The sequence below is a fragment of the Trematomus bernacchii genome, unplaced genomic scaffold (assembly GCF_902827165.1).
Source record: "Trematomus bernacchii unplaced genomic scaffold, fTreBer1.1, whole genome shotgun sequence".
NCBI classification, from domain to species: Eukaryota; Metazoa; Chordata; class Actinopteri; order Perciformes; family Nototheniidae; genus Trematomus; species Trematomus bernacchii.
Window position 1 is genome coordinate 270,011 of NW_022987733.1, and position 25,074 is coordinate 295,084.

At 40.0% G+C, this 25,074-nt stretch overlaps 3 protein-coding genes across 4 annotated transcripts in view; 2 read left to right on the forward strand and 1 right to left on the reverse strand.

Moving 5' to 3' along the window:
- LOC117494909 (soluble guanylate cyclase 88E-like) overlaps positions 1 to 3,010 on the forward strand; it is a 37,717-nt gene extending 34,707 nt beyond the window's left edge. For both annotated transcript variants that reach the window (XM_034145911.1, XM_034145912.1), the window contains exons 17-18: positions 1,488 to 2,044; positions 2,084 to 3,010. In XM_034145911.1, the coding sequence (XP_034001802.1) occupies positions 1,488 to 1,848 (361 nt within the window). In that variant the 3' untranslated portion in view covers positions 1,849 to 2,044; positions 2,084 to 3,010. The remainder of the gene's footprint in view (positions 1 to 1,487; positions 2,045 to 2,083) is intronic.
- A 9,414-nt stretch (positions 3,011 to 12,424) lies between these two features.
- Positions 12,425 to 21,321, forward strand: tnfaip8l2b (tumor necrosis factor, alpha-induced protein 8-like 2b). Its single transcript, XM_034145830.1, has 3 exons — positions 12,425 to 12,793; positions 19,086 to 19,409; positions 20,522 to 21,321. Exons 2-3 carry the CDS (start codon positions 19,092 to 19,094, stop codon positions 20,762 to 20,764), a joined length of 561 nt encoding a protein of 186 aa, XP_034001721.1. The 5' UTR covers positions 12,425 to 12,793; positions 19,086 to 19,091; the 3' UTR covers positions 20,765 to 21,321.
- On the reverse strand, positions 21,068 to 25,036 carry lysmd1 (LysM, putative peptidoglycan-binding, domain containing 1). The gene is made up of 3 exons (XM_034145829.1): positions 24,332 to 25,036; positions 23,514 to 23,821; positions 21,068 to 22,514 (listed from the first exon to the last, which is right to left on the reverse strand). The coding sequence occupies exons 1-3, from the start codon at positions 24,509 to 24,511 to the stop codon at positions 22,334 to 22,336; spliced, it is 669 nt and encodes a 222-aa protein (XP_034001720.1). The 5' UTR covers positions 24,512 to 25,036; the 3' UTR covers positions 21,068 to 22,333.
- Positions 25,037 to 25,074: the final 38 nt, after the last annotated feature.

Here is a 25,074-nt window from a genome sequence, read left to right on the forward strand (position 1 = left end):
TCCTGAGGATCTCCTCAGCTCAGAGCCTGACCCCAAACATTGATGAACTTGCACCCAAGATGAGATGCCAAGTATCTGGCTTGAACTAGCATCACAGAGCAGCACACTGAGTTTACATGGATGTTTCCTTCTGCACTTTTTTTCTTGCGACAACAGAGCATGTTTGGTTTGTTCTTTCTTTGGGAAATAGTTTTTTTGAAGCTGTTGTTGGCCTGTGGAAAAATGTAATCATAAGAAATGACTCTGCAGATCGAGCCATAAGAAATGAATGCAACTGATTATTTAATGTTTAATGTTGTTTTTATAGGCAATCATTTAAGCTTTGTTAGTTCCAGGTTTAATATGTGCAATAAGTTCATTTCAATAACTTCTGCAATAAACATTGAACCAGTCCGGCCCTCGACTAGTACCCATTTTTTTATTTTGGCCCACTGTGTATTTGGGTTTGACACCCCTGGTTTAGATGTTTTGTTTTGTAATCCCACAAGCTTAAACTTGTTCAGTTTAATAAACTATAAAACCGAAACTGAAGAAATCTGCTTTTTCTGACATTTTTCACGAAAATATTTACTATTTTTCTGTCAATTTGCTCATTGTTTTTGAAATAATACATGCACATTTGGGAAATAACTTCTCTCAAATGACAAATGTATTTGATTTGTTGAGAAAGCTATGATTATAGGGCAGGGATAAACCCTATCTCATATCAGAGTGATTTTTGATGTACCTACTTTGCTCATGCACTTGCACACAGACATTAACATATATCTTAAAGTGGACCTATCATGCTATATTTGAATAATATAGTGTAGGACCATACCTATATAAGGCATATTTATACTTTTTTTTTTTCAAAATACCAAACAGATCATGCATTTTAGCCATGCCTCATTTTGCTCAATTTGACATTTTTTAGATCTGTTTTAGCAAGGGCTGATTCTGTGAGAACAGCACCACCTACAGGCCTGGCATATGTACTACAGCGTCTCCAGCGCTTTCGAACGGCAATGGCCGTGGCTGTCTCCTCCTGATTGGTGGAGTTGGCCCAATAGCCGTAGCGCCACTTTCCTGACGTCAGGACAGTGTTCAAATCTGGATCAGTTTTTATCAGATCCGTTGCAGCCCCTTTTTTAGAGATTCGGGTATGGAGGAAAATAGAGAGGGTTGTGTTTTCTGACACTTGGTGAGTTCCCTGGAACACCGGGGACACATATTCATGTATAAAAGACGTACAAAAGTGCATTTTGCATGATAGGTCCCCTTTAATATGCATATCTTCATATCACTTTACCTAACTCTAATGCATATACTTTATTATATTATTTAATTATTTTTGTTTTACTATCTGTGCTGCTCTATTTCAGGGATCAATAAAGGGTTATCTTTCTAACTATCATCCTTGCAGCATAATGCAAAAGTAGTAGTTCACTGATAACTAAGTTTGTTTGTTTTTGTGATGAGAAACTAATACTATGTAAATGTACTAGCTCCATCAGCTCCAACACCAAGCGCATGGGCTCCAACCTGAACATCAGGGGCAGCCGGGAGCATGTGGAGGGCAAGCCGAGCCCCTGCGACCTCCCTCTGGATCACGCCCCCCCACCAGAGGTCGAGCCCGCCACCATCTCAGACGAGCCCCACGACAAGGAGAAGGCCAACAAAAAGACTAAAAACAACAAGGGGGCAAAGATGGAGGGGCCCCCGGTGATCGCTGTGATCGAGTCTTTGCCCCCAGAGGACACCACCGCTCCGCTCATCAACAGCAAGAGGAACAGCTTCAGGCAGCAGTACGCCAAGCTGCCCAATGCCAAACTACCCATGAGGAGCGCCTCCTGCTGCCTCCTGTGAGCGGAGAGTTTGTGATTATTAAACAAAACCCAACATGAGACCAGGGGGTGAAGATAAATATACTATTGGAGGTTAATCAAGGGGGGGAAATAATGAAATGTAACATCTTGCAGTGACTGACTATCATTGCATTTCAACAAGATGTGGAGGAGATTATTTAACTCGATTAAAAGTAGAAGTATCAGATTTTAGATTTACTCTGAACTAGATAATTTTGACACTGAACAAAGTGCTGACAATATCATTGGTGTTTAATTCAACATTTTGCAGTGACTAACAATCTGCATTTTAACAAGTGGTGGAAGAATATATTCAAGACAAACCCCAACATGTGACGAGGGTCTGAAGCTAAATGTACCATTGGAGGTTAATCAGACGGGGAAATAAATGGAAATTTGAACATCTTGCAGAGACTGACTATCATTGCATTTCAACAAGATGTGGAGGAGATTATTTAACTCGATTAAAAGTAGAAGTATCAGATTTTAGATTTACTCTTGTCAGTGTAAAAGTCTTGCTTTCAATAAGCTCCATTACCAAGCGCTGTCATTGGAGGTTAGTCAGTGGAAATTCAATATTTTGCAGAGACTGACTATCATTGCATTTTAACAAGTGGTGGAAGATTATATTTAATTTAAAGTAAAAGTAGAAATATCAGATTGTAGATTGACTCTGTTCAGTGTTAAAGTCCTCCATTACCAAGCGCTGAAAATGTCATTCGAGTTTAATCAGAGGGCAAAAAAAGGAAGAGGGATTTCAACACTTTTAACATTTGCAGTGACTGACAGTTTGCATTTTAAACCATTTGTGGAAGTAAACAAATATCAATCAAACATATATTTTAAGTACCAAAAGCAAGAGGAATCGTCAATATGTGTTTTGGCCCATTTCAGAAAATACAGAGTTAGATTGTTGATGCATTCATGTGTTCATAACGTCTGATAAAGTGGGTAGTGGTGGTCTAATGGATAGTGAGGTGGGCTGAAGATCGGAAGGTTGTGAGTTCAAATCCCGCCTGGAACACCACCACTAGTGTGCCCTTGAGTAAGGCACTTAGCCCTTAGTTACTCCAGGGAGAATGTCCCTGTAATCGGTAATTGTAAGTCGCTTTGGATAAAAGCGTCAGCTATGTGAAATGTAATAAAGGTGAAGTTAAATGTAATTACTTTGTATGCTATTCTTATTCCTGTTGCTGCTTAAAACACCTGTCTTGGAAAGGAACATATAATCTATCAAGGCTCCAAACACTTCCCCATTCTTCATGTTGAACTCCATCTGACTTGAGAAAAAGTACGATAAGCCTTTTGCATTTCAATAAGTAAGAGTTAATCACATATCGTAGTTAAAATGCCTAGTGTAAATTCGTTTTACATAAGTGCTTTAATTGAGCCTAAATGGACCATATTATGTGCTTTAATTGTCTACATGTATGCAGAGGTTTCACAACATCCTTCCTTATGTCGACTGTTTTAAAGAAAAGGAAGTGCAATGTGCTCAACAAGGAAACGGCACATTCACACAATTAAATAAGGAAGAAGTTTAAAACGATACTACAGGTGTTCAATCAGGAGAGACGGTTTTGATAAGAATACATATTTATTGCCAGGAATACACAAATGAATGTAATGGAGTTTTGGCAATAAGGCCCCGTTGTGCAGGAGTATCATTCGGGAGGGGAGAACCGATCCGATGAAACCCCCCGGGGTCTAGACACTGGTGGTGGTGAATGGATGGTTGGGTTCGGTCTGAAGGGGAGGGGCTTAGCTTGACCCTGGTGGTGGTGAATGGATGGTTGGGTTCGGTCTGAAGGGGAGGGGCTTAGCTTGACCCTGGTGGTGGTGAATGGATAGTTGGGGTTGGTCTGAAGGGGAGGGGCTTAGCTTGACCCTGGTGGTGGTGAATGGATGGTTGGGGTTGGTCTGAAGGGGAGGGGCTTAGCTTGACCCTGGTGGTGGTGAATGGATAGTTGGGGTCGGTCTGAAGGGGAGGGGCTTAGCTTGACCCTGGATTCAGAGGGACAGGAGGTGAAAAGGGGTGGAGGGGGGTTGCGTTGAGTCACCTGAAATTAGTGATGTGTCGGTCGCGAACGAGCCGATTCTTTTGAACGGCTCTTTGGTACGAACGAAGGGAACCGAGTCGTACTTGGTGAGAGCCGTTCTTGTTATCGTTCAATCGTTGGTCCGCACTCACTGCCTGCCAAAATCCACACGCCTTTTAAAAAAGCTTGATTTTGTTCCCTAAACGTATTCTGTGAAGACCCTATTAAGGGAATACGCGAGAGAGAGAAGTCATAACAAGTGGTACAGGACAGGTAGACGACGTGTTTTTCGGATGGAAAATGAGCCAAACGTGAAAACGCAGCAGCATTTGGATGCACTTCAACCAAAACCCAGGCAGTGATAAAGCGCACCATTTGTAAAGGCAAAATATCCTTTAAAGCAGGGTCAACAAATAATCTCCATCGCCACTTAATTATCATTATGACTGGTGATTATTTCGCAGATAAACCTAGTAACCCCGCCCCCTTTAAAAAAACGGCTCTTTTGAACGGCTCTTTGAAAGGAACGGAGCCATAAGATCCGGCTCCCTTCAAAGAGCCATAATTCCCATCACTATCTGAAATGACAGCTGTCAGAAGGGAGAGCAGATTTAAAAGATTTAACAGAGCGCTATGATAGGCTTGTGGGAATAGAGCGAAGTGATTGGTTAAGCTGGGGAGTGACGCCCCCGATCACTTATTGAGAGGAGAGAGAGTAGTAACATGGACATAGTACATTTATGAGAAAAGACGGTCTTCCTGGTTGAACTTGCGCTGAGCTTCATTAGTCAGAATATTCCTGTTTTTCTTTATTTTAATACCAGCCATGTTTGATGTCTCGTACATCTGCAACATGATGTATGTGACAATATAAGAAGTAAGGTGTTTAACTAAGAAAGTAAAATGAAAAGGAAGGATGAGTCATTTAAGTATTTTATTTTGTTCAGACTAAGTACAGTAGGCTTTTAGCTAGATATTCACAACATTGTCTTTTAAAGTCTTTTTGTTCTACTTCCTGTTTGTCACTGACTGCATTTGTTTCCTTGTATGATCGTGTTTATTTATTAAAAAAAAATGTATGATCACTCGAATGGTCATGTTTTTATTTGTTTGTGTCAGAGTCATGACAGAAATACTCAGGACTGGTTATCAGTACACTGACAGGTGGGAGGAAATGCACCTGTTTGAGGCTTGTTTGCAATGTGTGGCATAACAACATATAAAATACAAAGCTGTGTTAAAGAAAGGGGAAGTTCCTCAATAGTTTAAATAAAATAAATCCAAGAAAGTTTTCTGGAAATGATATAAATATGAGTTTTCTTTAATTAACTGCTCTCTGATAAACCTCTCTACATGGTTAAACACCATTTACTAGGAATTCAAGAAAAAGTGATCATATGACCATATCCATTTGCTCCATAATAACTACCAAATAAGAAAATGTTGGTACTAATTTGACATAATTGTACACTACTTATTTCCCCTTTTTACGCAACTCCACTACATTTCAGACGCAAGTCTACTTTTTACTCCATTTAATGTCATTTTAAACACTTGTTTTTAGGTTTTAACCCTTATGTTGTGTTCGGGTCTCCCATGACCCGTTTCAAGTTAAAATGATATAATAACTACGCTCTAGTTTTTTTTATCGGAACAAGGCTTCATGATATCCTCCACAACAGCTATATAAACATTACACCACAGATTTTGACAATTTTTGCCAAGTCTGAAGGTCTCTAAAAAACAAAGTGTATAATTTGGTGTTGGGGTCTGGGGAGACCCAGCAGAATTGTTTTGGGTGACTCGAGGTCAAATTTGGCCCAATCAAAATTCATCTTTGACTTTAGACACCCCTCCCCCACCCCCTTCATCCACTGTAACAATAATTTGTTCGCAACATGCACCTGGTCTCCCATCCCTCTGCCCCCCTCCCCCCACGGGAACTCCATCTTTCTCAAAGAATATGTACACTAACACTTGAACCTGAACACACACATGCACGTGTTCAATATGTGGTGTAATGTGTTTTGGGGCCATAACATTAAATTACAACAGGATTGTACGGTTATGAATGCATTATAAGTTAGTTATGATGTAGTTAAAACAATATTGGATGATAGTCATTTTTTTTCTGTGTTTTGGACTGAGATAAATCATGGGTCAAAATTGACCCGCGAACACCATGAATGGTAACAGCTTTTGAACACAACACAAGGGTTAAATATAAAAACACATGACATGTTTATACAATACGCTGCTGTACTGTACTACTATTTTACCCAGTATTTCACAAGTATCTAAAGTTTGTGAGGAATAAAATATTATTGGATAATAAATACAACTTACTATTACTGAGTGCTTTTGATACTTTAAGTGCATTTACCTGATAATACTCAAGTACTTCTACTTAAAGGTCTCCTATCATGCAAAATGCACTTTTTGATGTCTTTTATACATAAACATGTGTCCCCGGTGTGTCGGGGAACTCACGCAGCGTCAGAAAATAAAACCCTCTCTCTTTTCCTCCGTACCCAAATCTCTAAAAACGGGGCTACAACGGAGCTGATCCAGATTTGCGTCCGATATGACGTAATATCTGAAATGTGGACCCACGGCACTATCAGAAACGTTGCTATCAGAAACAATGCCCGACTGTTTTGGATGTAATATGGTCGGTGTTTACATTAGCATCGCTAACACTCAGAGCTAACCTGTACTGGAGAGCATGTGTGTGAAGAAGCAGGAAATAAAAAGGAACTCACCTTGTGGTATAACCGGCAAGAGAGAAAGCCTTTGAGCTCCATACTGTTTCAGAAATAATCCTTGATAATCCATGATATGGCGTTTCATCACGGCAGCATTTAGTTTAGACAGTAGCTGCCGGGTCCCGCATGAGCTCAGACCCCTCCTTTTTTATTGTGTATCAAACATTTTTTTTAAAGCTTTATACCCCAAATCAGCACTTTTGAAACAGGAAGTGAAATAGAGGGATATGAGGCATGGCTAGAATGGGTGATCAGTTTGGTATTTTGAGCAAAACACTTCATAGACATGTTTTTTATATTTTTTTTATATATCTGAGACCGATGCTATTGCCTAAAAATAGCATGATAGGTGACCTTTAAAACTGAATATTAATTAGATGTTCTTTTGGGAAAGTGGTTTGTTTACTCTCTGCAGAACATTATCATACCATAAAGCTAGGGTAGGTGATTTATTTGAGAAACATTTATTGTTTTATTTGTCTAAATCCCGACCGCAATGTGTGTTTTTTTTTGTAATATATCAGTTGTAATTTATTGTCTTTTAGTGTGATTGTAGTAATGTGTTTTTATGATTGTAGTATTTATTACATGTACAGCACTTTGGCCCGACCAAAAATCGCTTTTAAATGTGCTTTATAAATAAACTTTGATTTGATTTGATTTGATAAATCCCGACCGCAATCAATCAAATTCACTAGGATGGACTTTTTTTCGAACTACTTACATCGTAAAAAAGCTCTTTAAATTACATTTGAATTTAGGACTTTTACTTGTAATGGAGTATTTTAAGACCTTAGTATTTCTACTTTTACTTAAGTAAAGGATTTAAATACTTCCTCCACCTCTTGTAAAAGCCTTTAAGAGGTGAACGGATCATTCAGTTCAATAAAAAAGTTAATGGATACAGGAATTAGTTAATAAATCAGCGACTGGGAACAAAGGGATTTACTCTCTGGTTTCCTGAAGACATTTGCATTTGTTTTTTTAGTTGTTTTATTTTGCATTATAAGAAACTAATGTACGATATATAGCACAGAGTATATCATAATGGCATAGAGTTAAAGCTAAAATATATTAAATATCTAAAAAAGGAAACATTGATGAGTAAAATGTATAGGAGGTCATTAACAGATAACTGACACCTCAATCATTTGCATAAGTTCATTGATTTTCACGTCATCGGTAGTGTTTAGTGTTTTATACCTCACCCATTCTTGCCATCTATCGTCAAAGATATGAACTGTATTTCTAATTATCATGCTTATTTGTTCCACTATATTTCTCATTTACAAGATCTTTCCAGTTTGAGTTTATTAGGTAATCATCTTTCAACAAATCCTTCGCATCTAATCAAAAAGTGAGAAGGAAGGATCTTATATCTGATCGAACCGCGGGGATAAAGTGAATCCCTGTTGATTAAAATTACATTTCTCTCCACCCCAGATCCAGCATCTGTTCGTGTCTATCTGTGCTCTCCATCTATTTTATAACGCTGCGAAGAGGAATGACAGCAGGAGCGCAGAGAGCAGCTATAAGCTCAAAATCCTCTGTTCAATACAGCCTGCAGATCTTCAGGAGCAATTAGCTGACCTCAGCGGTTATGAGGTCACTTATTCCTGTGTTAGTCATCTGGTGATAACACACTGCCATTATGCTAGTGACCGTAAGAGAGAGTGTGTGTGTGTGTGTGTGTGTGTGTGTGTGTGTGTGTGTGTGTGTAGCAATCTCCAGGCGATGTTATAATGAAAGATAAGTGACATCATTGAAGTTCCTCTTATTATCTCATAACCAAAAGAGGCGAGTGTGTAAGCTGTGTACGTTACGAGAGGTGAGACAGGACACACACACACACACACACACACACACACACACACACACACACACACACACACACACACACACACACACACACACACACACACACACACACACACACACACACACACACACACACACACACACACACACACACACACACACACACACACACACACACACACATTCTTTCCATACTCATTGTGGATGCCATGCTTAAAGAAATACTTTATCCCCAAAATGATCTTTTATAAATAAATGTCTAAGCCCATGTTAGCTTGAATTCTTGCAGAACACTTTTCTAAAATGCTTCACCTTGAACAAAGTATCCAAAAAAGGAGAAAAGTCTTGACAAATTCTTTATTCACAGTGAAGGCATGCCATAAAGACATGTTTTTTCAAGGATTCAAGGTAACAAGAGGTGAGTAATGATAATTCAATGGTCGTTTTGTGGGTACAGTATTGGACAGGTATAAATGGCAGAGATGCAGAAACGTATCTTCTTACCGGTTTTAAATATCTACGTAAATGGCTCATGGGGTCATTTAAAATACCCAGCTGTCCTGTTGTAACCTTTATACTCACATAGGCCACAGGGTCACACACACACACACACACACACACACACACACACACACACACACACACACACACACACACACACACACACACACACACACACACACACACACACACACACACACACACACACACACACACACACACACACACAACACACACACACACACACACACACACACACACACACACACACACACACACACACACACACACACACACACACACACACACACACACACACACACACACACACACACTTCCTTTTGAGATTACATTACACGATAAAGAGGAAGCCATCAGGAAACCGCTTAAGCACTACTTCCTGTCTGTTGCCAGGGAGACGGACCTCATTCTGCAGTTGCGCAAAAAAAAAAAAAAAAGTTTACCAAGAGTCGACTCGAGCTAATTTCTTGCAGAAAGGGGGCCGAGACAAAGAGGCGGGTGTGTGTTTTTGGGGACGCTGGTGGGCTGCTAAACACTCCTCAGTCCAGTGTGACCTTTGACCCCCACAGCTGAGAACAATTAGCCTCCATGAGAGAGTTTATTGGACAGGTTTTTTTTGTGAATGGCCTGCACATCAGCCCCTCCAAACAGCTGGTTGCTATTCAGATAAACACACAGCTATAATATCAGGGGGGACACACACTTCCTGGTTCCACATGAATCGCTTAATTCATGAATACAACAAGCAGACATGTTAGGCCGAAGACTTGGATGTAAACAATATCAGGTTCAGGATCTTGATTGTGTCTTATACTACCCTCATGTGTGTTTATATTCCACTGCAATGAGACGTTTATGGCTCCAACAGAGCTCCATTCATCAGTGTGATAATGGCCTTCAGATTTTATTAACATTTGAGTTCAATAAAACGCAGTCCTCTGAGGTCAATTACTTTATGAAGTTTGTTTTCCATTTATATCGGGCAAAGTGCACTCATCATTATGGTGTCGGGTAAGATTTAGAGGTTATATTAATGTGTGTGATCTGGTTTATATGAATGCACCTGCTCATTACCTGAACAAGTTAGATGCTGCCTATCACAGTGCGCTGAGATTTGTTACAAACTGTAAAGTACTTACTCATCACTGTACCCTGTATGCCAGGGCAGGTTGGCCTTCACTAACTGTTCGGAGGCTCAGTCATTGGTACATGTTCTACAAAGCCATGTTGGATAAACTACCATCTTATATCTGCTCTCTGATCACACGGCAAATTGAAAGTAGCTATAGCCTGACATCTCATGCTGTGGTTTTGTTACATGTGCCAAGTGCTAGGACTGGCTTAGGTACGAAAGCTTTTATGTGCGCAGCTGAGCAATTTGGTTCCACTACCTGTTTTTAAAGCTCGGATAGATGCTATGCAATCTGATACTGTTGGTACCTGTAAATGTTGATAGGTATGTACATTGTAAATCCCTGTATCTATTGTTGGATGTCCTTTTAGTTTTTCTGTTGTTTTAGTCTTCATGTGGAACCTACTTGCTGCAGGTCTCCCTTGAAAAAGAGATCGATGATGATGATGATGATGATGACGGAGGCGTGTGGCGCAGTGGGTTGTGCACTGGTGTTCAGGTTCAAAGCCCACTGCAGTCAACATGTCGTTGTGTCCCTGGGCACACAAACACTTTAAGTGTAACATTTTAATAAATTGTATCATTTTATTACAGATTGTTATGTTTATATAATAAAAAGTAATAATATTTAAATAAATAATAATTTTAAAAAGTATGGTTTAATAAATTATAATATCTTCAGGTCTACAAACAATATACAAAAACAATTAATTTTATTTCAATTAATTTTATATTTTTATTACACATTCTTCTGTATGTAATACATATTTAATTTGCTTTATTTTATTCTAAAACCCAGTTTCCCTCCTAGATAAATAAATATAGTTTTCTAAAAATACACAGAATGCAGTTAACAGGTAAGGTACCGCAGGTGGAAATGATTGGCTAAATCATCCCTTCTCTTTTTGGGATTAAAGTGCATGGTCTTTTTTTAATAAAGACACAATAAGTAGCTGTAGAAATGCCATGTTATGTAGGAAATACATGATTAACAGTCTCAGAAAAAAAGTGTCATATGACTGTAATAAATCAACATCTAAATATAGTTACAAGCGGATGTAAGTGACGGATATTACACAGACATGACAGACGCTGATGGACAGGGCCGCATGAAATTATTAGCATCAGGTTACTGAATACTTCCTTTATATCAGAAGTATCGCAGGGTGGTAAAAGTGTTTAGTTTCAATGCAGGGAGTGTGTGTGTCAGAGATGGCAAAAGTACACACATCCTTTACTCAAGTAGAAGTACAGATACTCGTGTTTAAAAATACTCTGGTAAAAGTAGAAGTACTGACTAAACTTCTTTACTCAAGTAAAAGTAAAGAGGGCCCAAAAAGTACCCATAACTACCATCTGTTTTAAAGAGTACCTGACCTCCCTTTATATGAATAGAACAATAATGTCATTGTTAGCTAATGAATGTTTCCATGCTGAACAACGGCAACATGACAACGTTTTCATTGGTCCCTCTTCTTTAGAGAAGACCAGGAAATGATGGATACACGGATCGTGTTCAAATCAATAGGCACGCAATGACTCTAAATAATAATGATCACGCCACCAAACACACATTCAAACTAAAGGAACCAGCCTGTTTGGAAAATGTAAGAAGTAGAAAGTACAGGTATTTGTGTTCAACATGTAAGAAGTAGAAAGTACAGGTATTTGTGTTCAACATGTAAGAAGTAGAAAGTACAGGTATTTGTGTTCAACATGTAAGAAGTAGAAAGTACAGGTATTTGTGTTCAACATGTAAGAAGTAGAAAGTACAGGTATTTGTGTTCAACATGCAAGAAGTAGAAAGTACAGTTATTTGGGTTCAAAATGTAAGTAAAAGTAAAAAGTGATCAGAAAAATAAGTAGTGGAGTAAAGTACTGATACCAGAAGAATGTACTTAAGTACAGTAACGAAGTATTTGTACTCCACTACTTCCCGTGTGTGTGTATGTATGTGTGTGTGTGTGTATGTATGTATGTATGTATGTATGTATGTATGTATGTATGTATGTATGTGTGTGTGTGTGTGTGTGTGTGTGTGTGTGTGTGTGCCAGAGACACACTCCTGGCTACTCATTGTTGTGATTGTACCTTGAATAGCACACACACATGGGGAGGGAAACTGTGACAGGAGCTGCATTCCAGCGTAGGTGAACACAAAAAAAAGAAGTTAAACCACTCCCCTTTCTGGCTGCATCCCCTGGATTACTGCTAAATTCTTTCTGGTGGTTTTCACTTGTCAGAACAAGCAGAGGCACAACGTCAGCAATACAGAGACAGACAGAATCACAGAGAGAGAGAGAGACAGGCAAGTGTGATGAGCGAGAGGAGGTTTACAAGAGTTTGAACACAAGATAGGCTAAAGAGGGAGGGAGTGAGAGAGGAAGAGACACAAACACACACACACACACACACTGAGGGGTGTGTCAGAGCAATTTAGTTCCTCAAGGAAGTACAACTCAACATTATCTTAAGACAGGGTGGCAGCACTGACAGAAGCGCTGCAGGAGGGCTTTTTTTTTTTTAAAGCTTTTCATTCAGCTTGTGGTGAAAATGAAGACGTCTTTTTAAAAATCAACCGTCCTGTACTGTCAACCTGAGACAGAGTGAAGGGAGAGGCAGATTTCTGACACACAAAAAAGGAGGGAGGGGGACTCTCACAACACACAGGTAAGAAAACCTCTCCAGCTTTTGTGAAAAAAAATACAACAGGGGCCAGATTAGTGTCATGTTCTCCCTTTTCCCCTTGTTGGAAACTGTGTTCATAGCAGGCTAAGTTGAGGTATGATTGGAACAAATTACGTGACTTCTGTCAACTTCCCCATTTTTAAGCGCGAGTTGGGAGATATGCATGTTCTCACACAGTCATGCTGGAACAAGTACAGTGACATGCACAGCTGTGGAGCTCACACTGATGTTTGCACATGCTGAGTGTTGCTCAACTCAAACCTCCAAGGCACTGAGTGGACTTTCTCTTCTCCGCTCGCCTGCTTTGACTTTAAGGCACAGATAAAGACAGTAAAATGTCACGAGATTTCACTCACATTGTAGTGCGGATACAAGGTTTGAATACAAGGTGTGGGCCTCTGCGTATGACTCTTCAACGTTTAATAACGGCGGCCTGTTTCGCTTCCCTTTTGAGGCGAGGTGTAGATGTGGGGCTTAGTTGAGCAACAGAGGAGTTTTGCAATCCCGTAAGAGAAACTGCAATATGTGCTGTCTGGGAATCGGTCATTTAAAAAGCTTAAAAAGTACCCAAAACATGATATATGTTAAATAAAGAAGATCAAAACTATACATGAAACCAATCTTTACAAATGTGCACACAGAAGTCAACATGCTCTAAAAGAGAGAGACCATTTAGTCACAAACAAGACCAAGCATTTGAACCTTCAAGACAGTTTGAAAACACACAGCGGAAGTGGCGTTTCGTCATGACACAACACTCATCTGGCACAGAAAGAAATCCTGTAAGTTATCCGTTTTATATTGCAGTATCAGGAACAGAAAAGTGGGCAGTCTACCAATGGCCTGGGGTCTACATAATGAAAAACAGCTATTTTGTCATTGAATCACCCAATATTTTAGTGTTTTGTCCACTAGTTGTCAGCTAAAAGATGCCCTGATGGTTGCTTTAATGCATTTCAACAACAGGCTCCTTGTTTTCATGATTGAGTTGTTCTGTGTTTTTTTATTCTGGAACATTCTCATTGTTGGATCTGATCAAAGGCAGCTAAACGAGACCTCCTCTCAGCAGATACAACCCAGTCTGCTGGGGATGAAAGTCGGTGACGATGACTCTCTGTTTGAGCTCATAGCAAAGAGGCCCTTCTGTAATAACAGAGCAAGGCAAATTTTTGATCGGCTGAGTCAAAAGAGGCTCCATGAACCCCCCCTCTAAGCCCTGTGAGAGGATTTGTCTTCAACGTATGCCGGAAAGGGCGAGGACAGAAAGAACATTTTGGTTGTAAAACACCTGGAAAGTACTTTTTCTCCAAACATGCACAAGTCCATACGTGTACACAAACAGTGAGGCTCAAATCGGGAGCTATCTGAGGAATGCTAAATATTTACCTCTCCTTCCACTCCACCAATCATCACTCTCCCCCCGACTGTCCATTAAGCTCACGCTCAAAGATTCCTCAGCAGTAACTCTGAAGCAGAGACTCGACTGTGATCTCTGCTTTGTTATTTTACATTTTTGCACGGTGGCGGTATCAGATCTCTACCGAATTCAGAGAAAGAAACAAACACTTGAACATGTAATGCAGTCAACAGCATTTAAAAGCCCTCTTCAGTCCATCTGCACCCCGAAAATTGGTGCTCAACATCGAAAGCGTCCTCCATGAGAACGACTGTCCATTACAGGAAAGTGGTTTCATGGCAATATTCACAGAAATGTTGCAATGCCCTCTTCAAAAATCGGCCTAAAACAAACAACGTGGAAAACACCAAAAGTCAAGCAGCGACAGTCTCCAGCTGAGGGGTAACATTTCATTTCGTCTGAAGGCTTCACACTGTGCACGTCCCTCAAATCCCCGTAGTCTTTTTAGCAAATAAATGAGATTGAAGCATGAATCTGAAATAGTTATCACGCTGCTCCACTTCCATTATCACCGTTCAGGGAAATTAATCTAATGAATGTACTTTAATTCCCCACAGGGAAGCCGAAGCTTTCGTAACAAAGCGCTCTATTCGAAATGTGACACTTGTTCACAATGAATGGCTGTGCATGTAAAATCGAAGCTAGTAAGATATGCCATAATAAAAGTGACTGTTTGCTTATTATGGATGTTGCTGCTGGGATTTGGTTGCACACAGGGGGACGGGGAGAGTCTCATCAGCCGCTAAATATTTGCATGATACGATCGTTAATGTGACCGGATAACTTTTTTGATTATTAGTGAGCCATGGAGTCATTTGCTCACAGTGCTGACTGTGCAGTTGGAGAATGCAATCATTTGAACAAGGCTGTCAAATTAGCATAAACCTGCATGAAGGGAACACATTAAAACAACCATCAGGCAGTCATTTAACCGACTGCCTATGGATATAATGCTGTTGAAAATGCACAGGGTGTTTCAGAACGTTTTTTCAACCCTAGGCCAGTAATTAAGTAGCTTTTGGGTTCAGAGTGCTCACTTTCTGTTCCTACCCCTGATGCAATCTGGGAAAAGCCTGCATGGACCTGCCTCAGATATGCAGCCTTCTAGCTTCTCTCAAATACTTGCCCACACAGGCCATAAGTGGTATTTAGTGCGGAGAACTACACTGAAAAATGCAAAGTAACAACTTAATGTGAGTGAATGTAAAAAGCAAAATGACCCAGGAAGTATTAGAGGGTACAAAGTGGCACTGATGCAGACTGTAGAATATGTAAATGCTTACTGTAAATACTTTGGATTAAGGGGAAGTGGGATTGGAGAGGTCTTTATGTGTGTGTTTATGTCCAATAAGGGACATAAACACTATGTGCGTCATCTATTTATAGGTTATATTACTCTAATCCTTTCAATATTTGTTATTTAAATGATGTGGAAACTCCTATTTTGTTTGATTTGTCGTCTCTAATAAGAACATCAGCTAAATAAAATGTTGTTTCCTCTGTGAATGATTCCCTTCAAACCTGCCTGCTTTCATGATAGAGATTAGGGAGGGAGAATTAAAGGCAATTAAAAAGGAATTAATTCAAACTGTGTTGACAATCAAAAATAAACAGTGGATGTTGTAGTTGTGTCACAGCGAGCAGTTTGCATGTTGATGACCTCCCGGGGGGTTTTCCTCTGATGGATGCTAGGTGTGGTTTAAAATCTCACAGGAGAAATTAAAAGCCTCTGTGGAGTCTCTTCCATGGCGCTTCTCCCTTTTGGCATCATTTGTTGGATACGAAAACAAACACAAACTGGAACTAACATTATATTAAAGCAGTGTTTTAAAGGTCCCCTATTATGCTAAATCCACTTGTTCATGTCTCTTCTACATCAACATGTGTCCCCTCTTCTCCATGTCTCTTCTACATCAACATGTGTCCCCTCTTCTCCATGTCTCTTCTACATCAACATGTGTCCCCTCTTCTTCATGTCTCTTCTACATCAACATGTGTCCCCTCTTCTTCATGTCTCTTCTACGTCAACATGTGTCCCCTCTTCTTCATGTCTCTTCTACATCAACATGTGTCCCCTCTTCTTCATGTCTCTTCTACGTCAACATGTGTCCCCTCTTCTTCATGTCTCTTCTACATCAACATGTGTCCCCTCTTCTTCATGTCTCTTCTACATCAACATGTGTCCCCTCTTCTTCACGTCTTTTCTACATCAACATGTGTCCCCTCTTCTTCATGTCTCTTCTACATCAACATGTGTCCCCTCTTCTTCATGTCTCTTCTACATCAACATGTGTCCCCTCTTCTTCACGTCTCTTCTACATCAACACGTGTCCCCTCTTCTTCATGTCTCTTCTACATCAACACGTGTCCCCTCTTCTTCATGTCTCTTCTTCATCAACATGTGTCCCCTCTTCTTCATGTCTCTTCTACATCAACATGTGTCCCCTCTTCTTCATGTCTCTTCAACATCAACACGTGTCCCCTCTTCTTCATGTCTCTTCTACATCAACACGTGTCCCCTCTTCTTCATGTCTCTTCTTCATCAACATGTGTCCCCTCTTCTTCATGTCTCTTCTACATCAACATGTGTCCCCTCTTCTTCATGTCTCTTCTACATCAACATGTGTCCCCTCTTCTTCATGTCTCTTCTACATCAACATGTGTCCCCTCTTCTTCACATCTTTTCTACATCAACATGTGTCCCCTCTTCTTCGTGTCTCTTCTACATCAACATGTGTCCCCTCTTTTTTATGTCTCTTCTACATCAACATGTGTCCCCTCTTCTTCATGTCTCTTCTACATCAACATGTGTCCCCTCTTCTTCATGTCTCTTCTACATCAACATGTGTCCCCTCTTCTTCATGTCTCTTCTACATCAACATGTGTCCCCTCTTCTTCATGTCTCTTCTTCATCAACATGTGTCCCCTCTGTGGAAAGAGACTCTGAAAGTTTCAGGAACAAAGATTCTCTCTCTTTTTGTCCTGATCCATTTTTATAAAAACCTGTCTGAAAATGAGCTGATCAGATTTTGGCCACTTTATGATGTCATAACGATGTTTTGTCTTGTGTAACCATTAGCCAATCAGCAACCAAGGTAACCCCCCCCCCCCCACCTTATCACCTGAATCTCCTCCTAGAGCACCATTGAGTTCTTTGTAACCAAATCTCTCTCAGAGGGGCGTGGGGAGGGGCTCCTTATTTTCATCTAAAGTAACAGACAGAGAATCAGCACTTTTGAAACAGGGCTGAAACAGAGGGGATTATGGGTAATGCTGCAATGATCTGTTTGGTGCCAATCAGAGACAGGTTCTGTATATATCTGAGACCTGTAATATATTGATGAAAAACAGTATAATAGGGGACCTTTAAATGTATTCACTGTTTGTTAACCCAGCAGTGAGCGGAAGTCTATTTACTTGTTGATTTTATATAGCTCAAAATGAGGCTTTAAAGTGGACTAAAGGGATGTGGTTGGTAGCAGTCTGAAGGTTAGATCGTCAGAGTAATAACTCACAGGAGGGCAGGCGGTTCAAATCCCCAGATCATCTAGGACATTTTGGATAAGAGAGGTGCACATATGGTGCCCTCCCCAGCCTCCGAAACAACAAACATTTGGCCCTTGAACATGGCACTTAACCTCCAAACACCCCCACTGGAGCAGCTTGTTGTCTGCCAGTAAAAGAAGGAAACTGCAGAGCCGTAACCAGATGTGAAAACGCTCTTCTTCCTCTTCTTTCAAAAAGGGAGTGTCTTTACATATCTGCATTATTGTTGGGCGCGTGGGTACACCTCTTACTCTTAGACAGTACTTATCCTTCTACTTACAGCAGTGTATACATATTCTAATACACTTCTGCTTTCAAAATGTTACCTACGTAGAAAAGTACTAGCTTCAAAATAGACTTCAAGTACAAAAACTAAGAGAAGGCCTATTTCAGAATAGTATACATTATATTACTGAAATACAATTATTCATGCATTCATGTTTTTACCAATCATGTGTTGCATGTAGTAAAGGTAGAATTCATTTGAACTACTTAATACACTTAATAGATATATATACTACTGCTGAATACATAATATTTCATTCAAGATCTGTATTTTAGTAAGTCATTTTGCCAAATAAACGTAAAAAAACTACAATATTCGCCTTGAAATATAGCGGAGTAGGTGTATAAGATTGCATAAAATTAAAATATTCAAGTACAAGTACCTCAAACTTGTACTTGAGCTCTTAGCACTTGTATTTATGCACTAAGGAAAGCAATGCAAATTCAATGTTATCATTTGGCTAAGGATATTGATAGGCGGTAATCTAGCCAGTGACAGGGAATCTTTTCCATCTGCAGAAAGAGACACATGTTGGTTGAAACACATCTGTGTCCTGCACACCATTTGGAGAAGTGGTTACTTTACTCACCAATGTTGGAAACTACCTATTTGCAATGTTTACTACTGCTTTCTTCCAAGTCAAAGTTATATTACTTCAATCTTAGTTCATAGCTTCAATCAATTCACTCAAAACAAACTGGTCCATCAGTCTGAAGATGTAACTGTAACCAAATTCACATTTTGATTTCAATAGTTATCATGTGCAACCTAAAATCAGAGCCTTGTGTTTTACCAGTGCAAATCATAATTGGATATTTATACAGTTTCCTTTGTGACTACCTATTTCCTATCTCTTCCACACACATAGAAAGTCAACAGTATTATGAGCAGAGAAGAACATGCTCTTGGCTAAAGAAGTATTAGGGCCTGAAATGACACATTAACATCTATCCAAAATGTAAGTCTTATTCCAGAGTACCTCTCAATGGGCACAATTCAAAAATGTGTCTTTTCCTTCCTCCTAGACCACCATGGACCACTTCAGCTCCAAGGACATGGCGTTGAGCGCGCAGAAGAAGATCCTCAGCCGCATGGCCACCAAGAGCTCGGTCCAAATGTTCATCGACGACACCTCGAGCGAGATCCTGGACGAACTGTACCGCGTCTCCAAAGGCTACTCGGGGAACAAGTCGGAGGCGCAGAAGGTCATCAAAGACCTGGTGAAGATCGCCGTGAAGATCGGTTTGCTGTTCAGGAACAACCGCTTTAGCACGGAGGAGCTGGGAATCGCCACGGATTTCAAGAAGAAGCTGCACCAGGGGGCCATGACGGCTATCAGCTTCTACGAGGTACGTTTACACATTTGTTTTTAAAGTACAGAATATATAAACAGGCTTTAGGAAGTCAGAACTTCAGTGGTCTGAAATGACTCTCAAAACTGATATATCAAGGAATAGAGATACATCACATTGGCATATGGACACTGAACAGTAAATTGTTCAGGCAGAAAATGTCCAAGTTCAACGTAGAATACTAAAATAGACCTTAATAGCCTTTCAAATCTGTATTGCAAGGGTAAACGTGTGCAGTATGTTGCAGGGAATGGTTGTAAAGAAGGTTTTTAAGGTTTTATTTAAGCTATGTGGCTCTTTAGTACTTTTCTGGTAAGTCACTATCTATCACTAATGGAGAAAACACATTGGTGAATAATCTAAAAGGCCCACTGATAAAGGTATTGCAATATTTGTATGTTTGCAGTACTACAAACTGGTTGTGTGTGGGGTAATTACTTCAGCTTTGTATACACACAAAAAAGGGAACTACGCACACAGTTCGGAAAACTTTAAACAGCTTGACTCCAGACTGCTAAATTCGAAGCAACATTTGATTGCTTTCAAACAAGAAAATCACAATCAACAAGGACTAAAGTCTCAGCGATGGCCACTTAACTGCAGCTACGCACTTGACCCTAAATTACCTTGTTTCCATGACTGCTTTTGAGTCATGCATGGGTTTGAATCACACCAAACTACAATAATGACAACTGCAAGAACATATTTAATTACTATATAAACTGTCATATAGGATTATGGGTACACTTAACCCTGAGTTGCTCCCGATTGCAAGGCTAACGGTGTGTGAATGTTGGATTCCCTGAGCAAGAGTGGCACATTTCTCTTTATGAATGTGTGTGAATGATGACTTGAAGTATAAAGCGCTTGTAAGACTGAATAAAGCACCATATTCAATATTAACTGGTTGTGGCTGAGGGGGGAAGTTTCAGTAGTTCAATCTCCAGTCGCTGCAGTAAGCATGTTGAAGCATCCTTGGGCAATATACTGTATTGAACCCCAAATTGCTCCAGTAGGAATGCATTCTATGCTATTGAGATGTAAGTCGCTTTGCTAAATGCTATGTAGTGTAACCCACAGTCATAACACTTTCCCCCTTACTCCCTCAGGTGGATTTTACCTTCGATAACGGGGTGATGTCAGAACTCCTGACCAGCTGCAGGGATCTGTTGTTGAAGCTGGTCAACACCCACCTCACCCCCAAATCCCACAACCGCATCAACCACGTGTTCAACCATTACTCCGACCCCGATCTCCTGACCAAACTGTACGACCCCAGCGGCACCTTCAGACCCAACCTCACCAAGATCTGCAAAGGACTCGACAAACTCGTGGAGGACGGGACAATATGACGTCAAAACAAAACAAAAAAAAACAATCAAATGTCACACAGACACTGGGAGGTCAACAGACTCACATGAGACTCAGAACTGTTGGGACACATTTTGGTCTTACTGCTGCTGAGGAATGGCAACGTAAAACAAGTGATTTGAGAACAAAAGCTCAACGACGCCCCATCGTTCTCGAAGAACACGCGGGATGAAGATGATTGACTCATTCCTCAAGTGTTTAGTGTTCAGAGGTGATATACTGTTTAATTGTGATGTATACTTAGACAAATTCTCAGAAAAAGAACTTGAACATAAACTAGTTTCTACTGTATCGGCTGTTTTATTAGATAAGGAAATGTCATTAGATGCTTGATATTTGAGACCTTGAAATGTTTCTTTGAGAACTACTGATGTTGGGTATTCAGGAGAGATGCTAGCAGCTGGAAATATTGCATAGAGAGGACAGAGAGGGAACAATGCCACTGTAATACAGCACTGCCATCTGGTGGTGAAGACGCCGCTTCATTGTACTGTATTTCCCAAAGCTTCCGGAAGCCAATAATAAAGCCAAATAACCCCGCAGTAGACAATTACTTACACCAACACTTTGCAGCTTCAAAACATGTTTAGCAGCATTAACAAAGAGACTGATGGCTAAGTGGTGTTGACAGGAAGAGCTTAATGTTAAATCCTATGACTCGTGTTATTCTGGAGAGTTGATCACAGGCGTTGGCTGAGATTAAGACAAGTGTTGTTCTTTGGTTTTACGTTACCAAGACATAAATAAAATCAACAAAACAGGTTCAAATCCAGCCCCAATGAGACACTCCACTTTATGCGCTATTGCAATGTCGTTTAACTGCGAAAATACCGTTTCTGTGGATCAAATTTGTTCAACCATTAAGTTACAGAAAGCTTTTTTTTTAAGTTCTAATAAAAAACATTTACTTGAGAAAGTTTGAACAAGGTGTCAATATATATTTTTTTTTAAGACCTCGACAAAAAACATGGCCTGTATATAAAACTGAAAGAAAATGTATAAAACGATTGCTATCAAAATATATTCTGAAACACAAGTCTGTTTCCTATGCTTTGCTACGTTAGACTAAGCTTTGCTACGTTAGACTAAGCTTTGCTACGTTAGACTAAGCTTCTTCACCGGTGACAATTTTCACAGGGAACATGATTCATAAATGAACTATGGCTAAAAGGCTTTAGTCAGAAGACTCGCCCAACGCTGCATTATCAGACGGTGAGGTAGCATTACACATCGTTGAGTTGACCATATGACCGAAGCAACTTGTGACTGCATTCTCATTTCTAACATTTCACGCTCTTGTTTCCTGATTGTGAAGATATGTTTGTGCTATTGGCCATATGAAGCTTTACATACAGTATTTCTCAACAAATAAATAAGAAAGCTACATAACAAGCAGTATTCATGTTTTAAAAAACGGTTTGAATACAGTGTAACTTCCTATTATAAGTTCAACAAAAAAATGGCATACAGCAGCAGGATGACTGGAGATATATTCCTCTTTTTGAAATGTTCAAATCCTTCTTTAATGATCAGAGTGCAGGAACAACGTGTCACAGCTGGAAGATCTCATCCTCCCTGTCTCTCAGTTTCCTGGTGAGCTTGGTGATAGTGAGGGGAACGGCCGCATGTGATGCCTGCTGCGTTGTGGGAGATAAGAAGGCGCTCTGCGACCTGGTGAGCGGCCGACAGTCTGAGGCCTCGCTGCTGCAAGCTGCTTCTATAGAGGCCACCCTGTGAGAGATAGACAGATACAGTAAGTGTGAAGACTGATCGTTTCACTTCATCAGCATGCATAATGTCAGTGATATTGTGATAACCCTTCTCTTGCTCTGGGATTATGACACTGTGTACACCTGACATTAACATGCCACTTTTGTGTTTTCAGAATAAACACATTTTATTCGCAAACAAATACTAAATTCATTGTTGTTTGTAACTGGCGGAAATTCACTTCCTGTCCCTGGTTTTCCAGAAATTAAAGTATGAAGCAGGAATGCTATTCACTAAAAATAATGTTGGATGCACTCATATTATATCTCTTTGGGTTTCTTGACATTTTAAGACATTGTTTAAAAAGCCAGTGAAAGGAGTTTTGTAAACTTGCCTCTTAGCAGAAAAGTGAATTTAAGTATGTGATGAAGTGTATAAGACTTCAGCTCTTATTGTAAAAAGTAAAGAGGGAAGATGCTGTCATACACCTCTGAGAGAGTAATAAGGTTTTCTTTCTAAGTTCAGTCTACAGAGCTGTTTGTGGTTTGAGAACCAAGTGAAGACGAGAGAAAGAGGAACAAAACGAGATCTGGGGCGTTGATGAAGTGTGTTCCTGTTGCACCTTTCTCTCTGTGGTGCAAGTGATAGAATCTCGGGGGCGGTTTGACTCGAATGTAAAGCTGTTCACTTATGAGTTGTTTGCCCGAGGTGCATGATAATATCCGGTGTGAACAGGAGTTAAGAGTCCTGTGAGTGCCAAACGGATCTTGTTTAACTACTTTCATAAACAACATGAAAAGAGAATCTTATTTTAGGTGCAACATTGGCTTTTAAAGCAGGTGCATACGATGTGAGAGAAGTTAGAAATGAAAGGGTGTTTTAAGTATTAAACTTGACGCCAAAAATCTCTCTGTTTTAGGGAATGCCAGACAGCAAATAAAATGTCAAGACTTGAGGATCTGTCACAGCACAATCCAGAGCATGACTGTGTCTGAACAACCGAAGTAAACAAGCGTGTACCTTTTCTCTGCCTCCTGACATCCTCTCACCGCCGCCTGCTTGGATTGACTTATCAAGTCGTCCAACCTTTTCAAAAAGTCCACTGGAGTAAGGTCCGACGCTCTTTCTCTGCCATCGCTCTGCTTCTTCTCTGAAGGGCTCCTCGTGTGCCCGTTTTGTTTGGAGACCGAGCCAGCGCCGTCCTCTTCGAACAAATCCCCCCCGTCACTACAGTGGGCCAAGTCTGACAGCACAGGGATTGATAAGGACTTCTTCAGGAATATGGAGTCATTGGTGTACAGCCTGTTGGCTCTTTTGATTTGCTCCATCTGTGAGAGAAGATGACATGTCAGCATTGTGTATACTTAATTAAATAAACGTAACTAATTATGGTTTATCTTAATAATATAGAAAGTATTGGACCTTTTTAGAAGTCAAAATCAACAGCAGGAGAGCAATGCAAATCAATGCACATTTGTAACAATTTAAAATACAGTTTTTGATATGAGGGTTGACAGTGTTGATCATAATTAACTCCATTTTACTAAACCATAATTCATATTACTTACTTAAAAGTACTAAGTGTCATTGAGAACCTATAAAAGCGCTCTATAAATAAAGAAAAAGTATTATTGTACCTGATTTTACCCAAAAGTGCACACACACTTGGTCCCTTCAGATAAGTACAATAAGAAATACAAAAAAATAAACATGAAATATGTGTATCCTGCATCCAAATATAGCAAAAGGGGATATTTCATTGGGAGGCAGGGTATCACAATATTTCCAATATAAGTTACAAACACAAAAATAGTTTTACAATATATGTTTTTACTTACAGAAACTCCATATTTCAGGGCCAGGCCTTGCAGTGTTTCTCCGGGCTGAATGCTGTGTTCAATGCGTCTCTGGCGAACCGGAGAGAGAGGAGACCGGACCAAACTACCGTAAGACCGAGTCCGGTTCCCCAGGAGGAGGCTGTTACCCCCACCGGGCAAAGGAGCTCTCTCCCCGGACATAGTAGCGAACAAATCGGCAAGATAACAACCGAGCAAACGGTGGTAAAGTGTGGCTACAAGCTCACGTTGTTGACATAATGAGAAGCAAACTAACTAGCAGCTTAGTTAGCATTCTAGCTAACTGGTAATCTCACTTAAGCATGACGCTCGTTCTTTTTGTGTCAACGCTACCTGTCAAACCTATGCTACATTTAAAGACTATAACTTACTTCACAGCAAGTTTTAATAACCATATTTCTCAAATAAACAGCTGAAAAGTTTGGGAGAAAGTTGCGAATATGTTCATGTGTCCAGCTGTCAGCTGCCGTGTGTTGCCATGGCTGCCGTGTTCAATCCCGTGAGTCGTCACATGTGCTGCATTCATGACAATTAGAATAACCGCAACGAAATGAAACCTTGAAACCTAACATGTATTCTAATTGAAGCAAATGGAGATTTCTGAAATTAGTTCACGGTTTTCTGAGCGTTAGACACATGTACACTTCATGTGGTGCATTTCAAATAACGTCATGTATTGTAGCTAATGTTTTAAGGGACAGTACCTACAATTTCAAGTGTTTCAA

Excerpts from the sequence above, each read along its gene's own strand:
- tnfaip8l2b (XM_034145830.1), top strand. The coding sequence starts at position 19,092 with ATGGACCACTTCAGCTCCAAGGACATGGCGTTGAGCGCGCAGAAGAAG. Across the intron at positions 19,410-20,521 it reads CGGCTATCAGCTTCTACGAG|GTGGATTTTACCTTCGATAA; the intron begins GTACGTTTACAC and ends TTACTCCCTCAG.
- lysmd1 (XM_034145829.1), bottom strand. The coding sequence starts at position 24,511 with ATGTCCGGGGAGAGAGCTCCTTTGCCCGGTGGGGGTAACAGCCTCCTC. Across the intron at positions 23,822-24,331 it reads CCCTGAAATATGGAGTTTCT|ATGGAGCAAATCAAAAGAGC; the intron begins GTAAGTAAAAAC and ends CTTCTCTCACAG. Across the intron at positions 22,515-23,513 it reads TGTCAGGAGGCAGAGAAAAG|GGTGGCCTCTATAGAAGCAG; the intron begins GTACACGCTTGT and ends TATCTCTCACAG.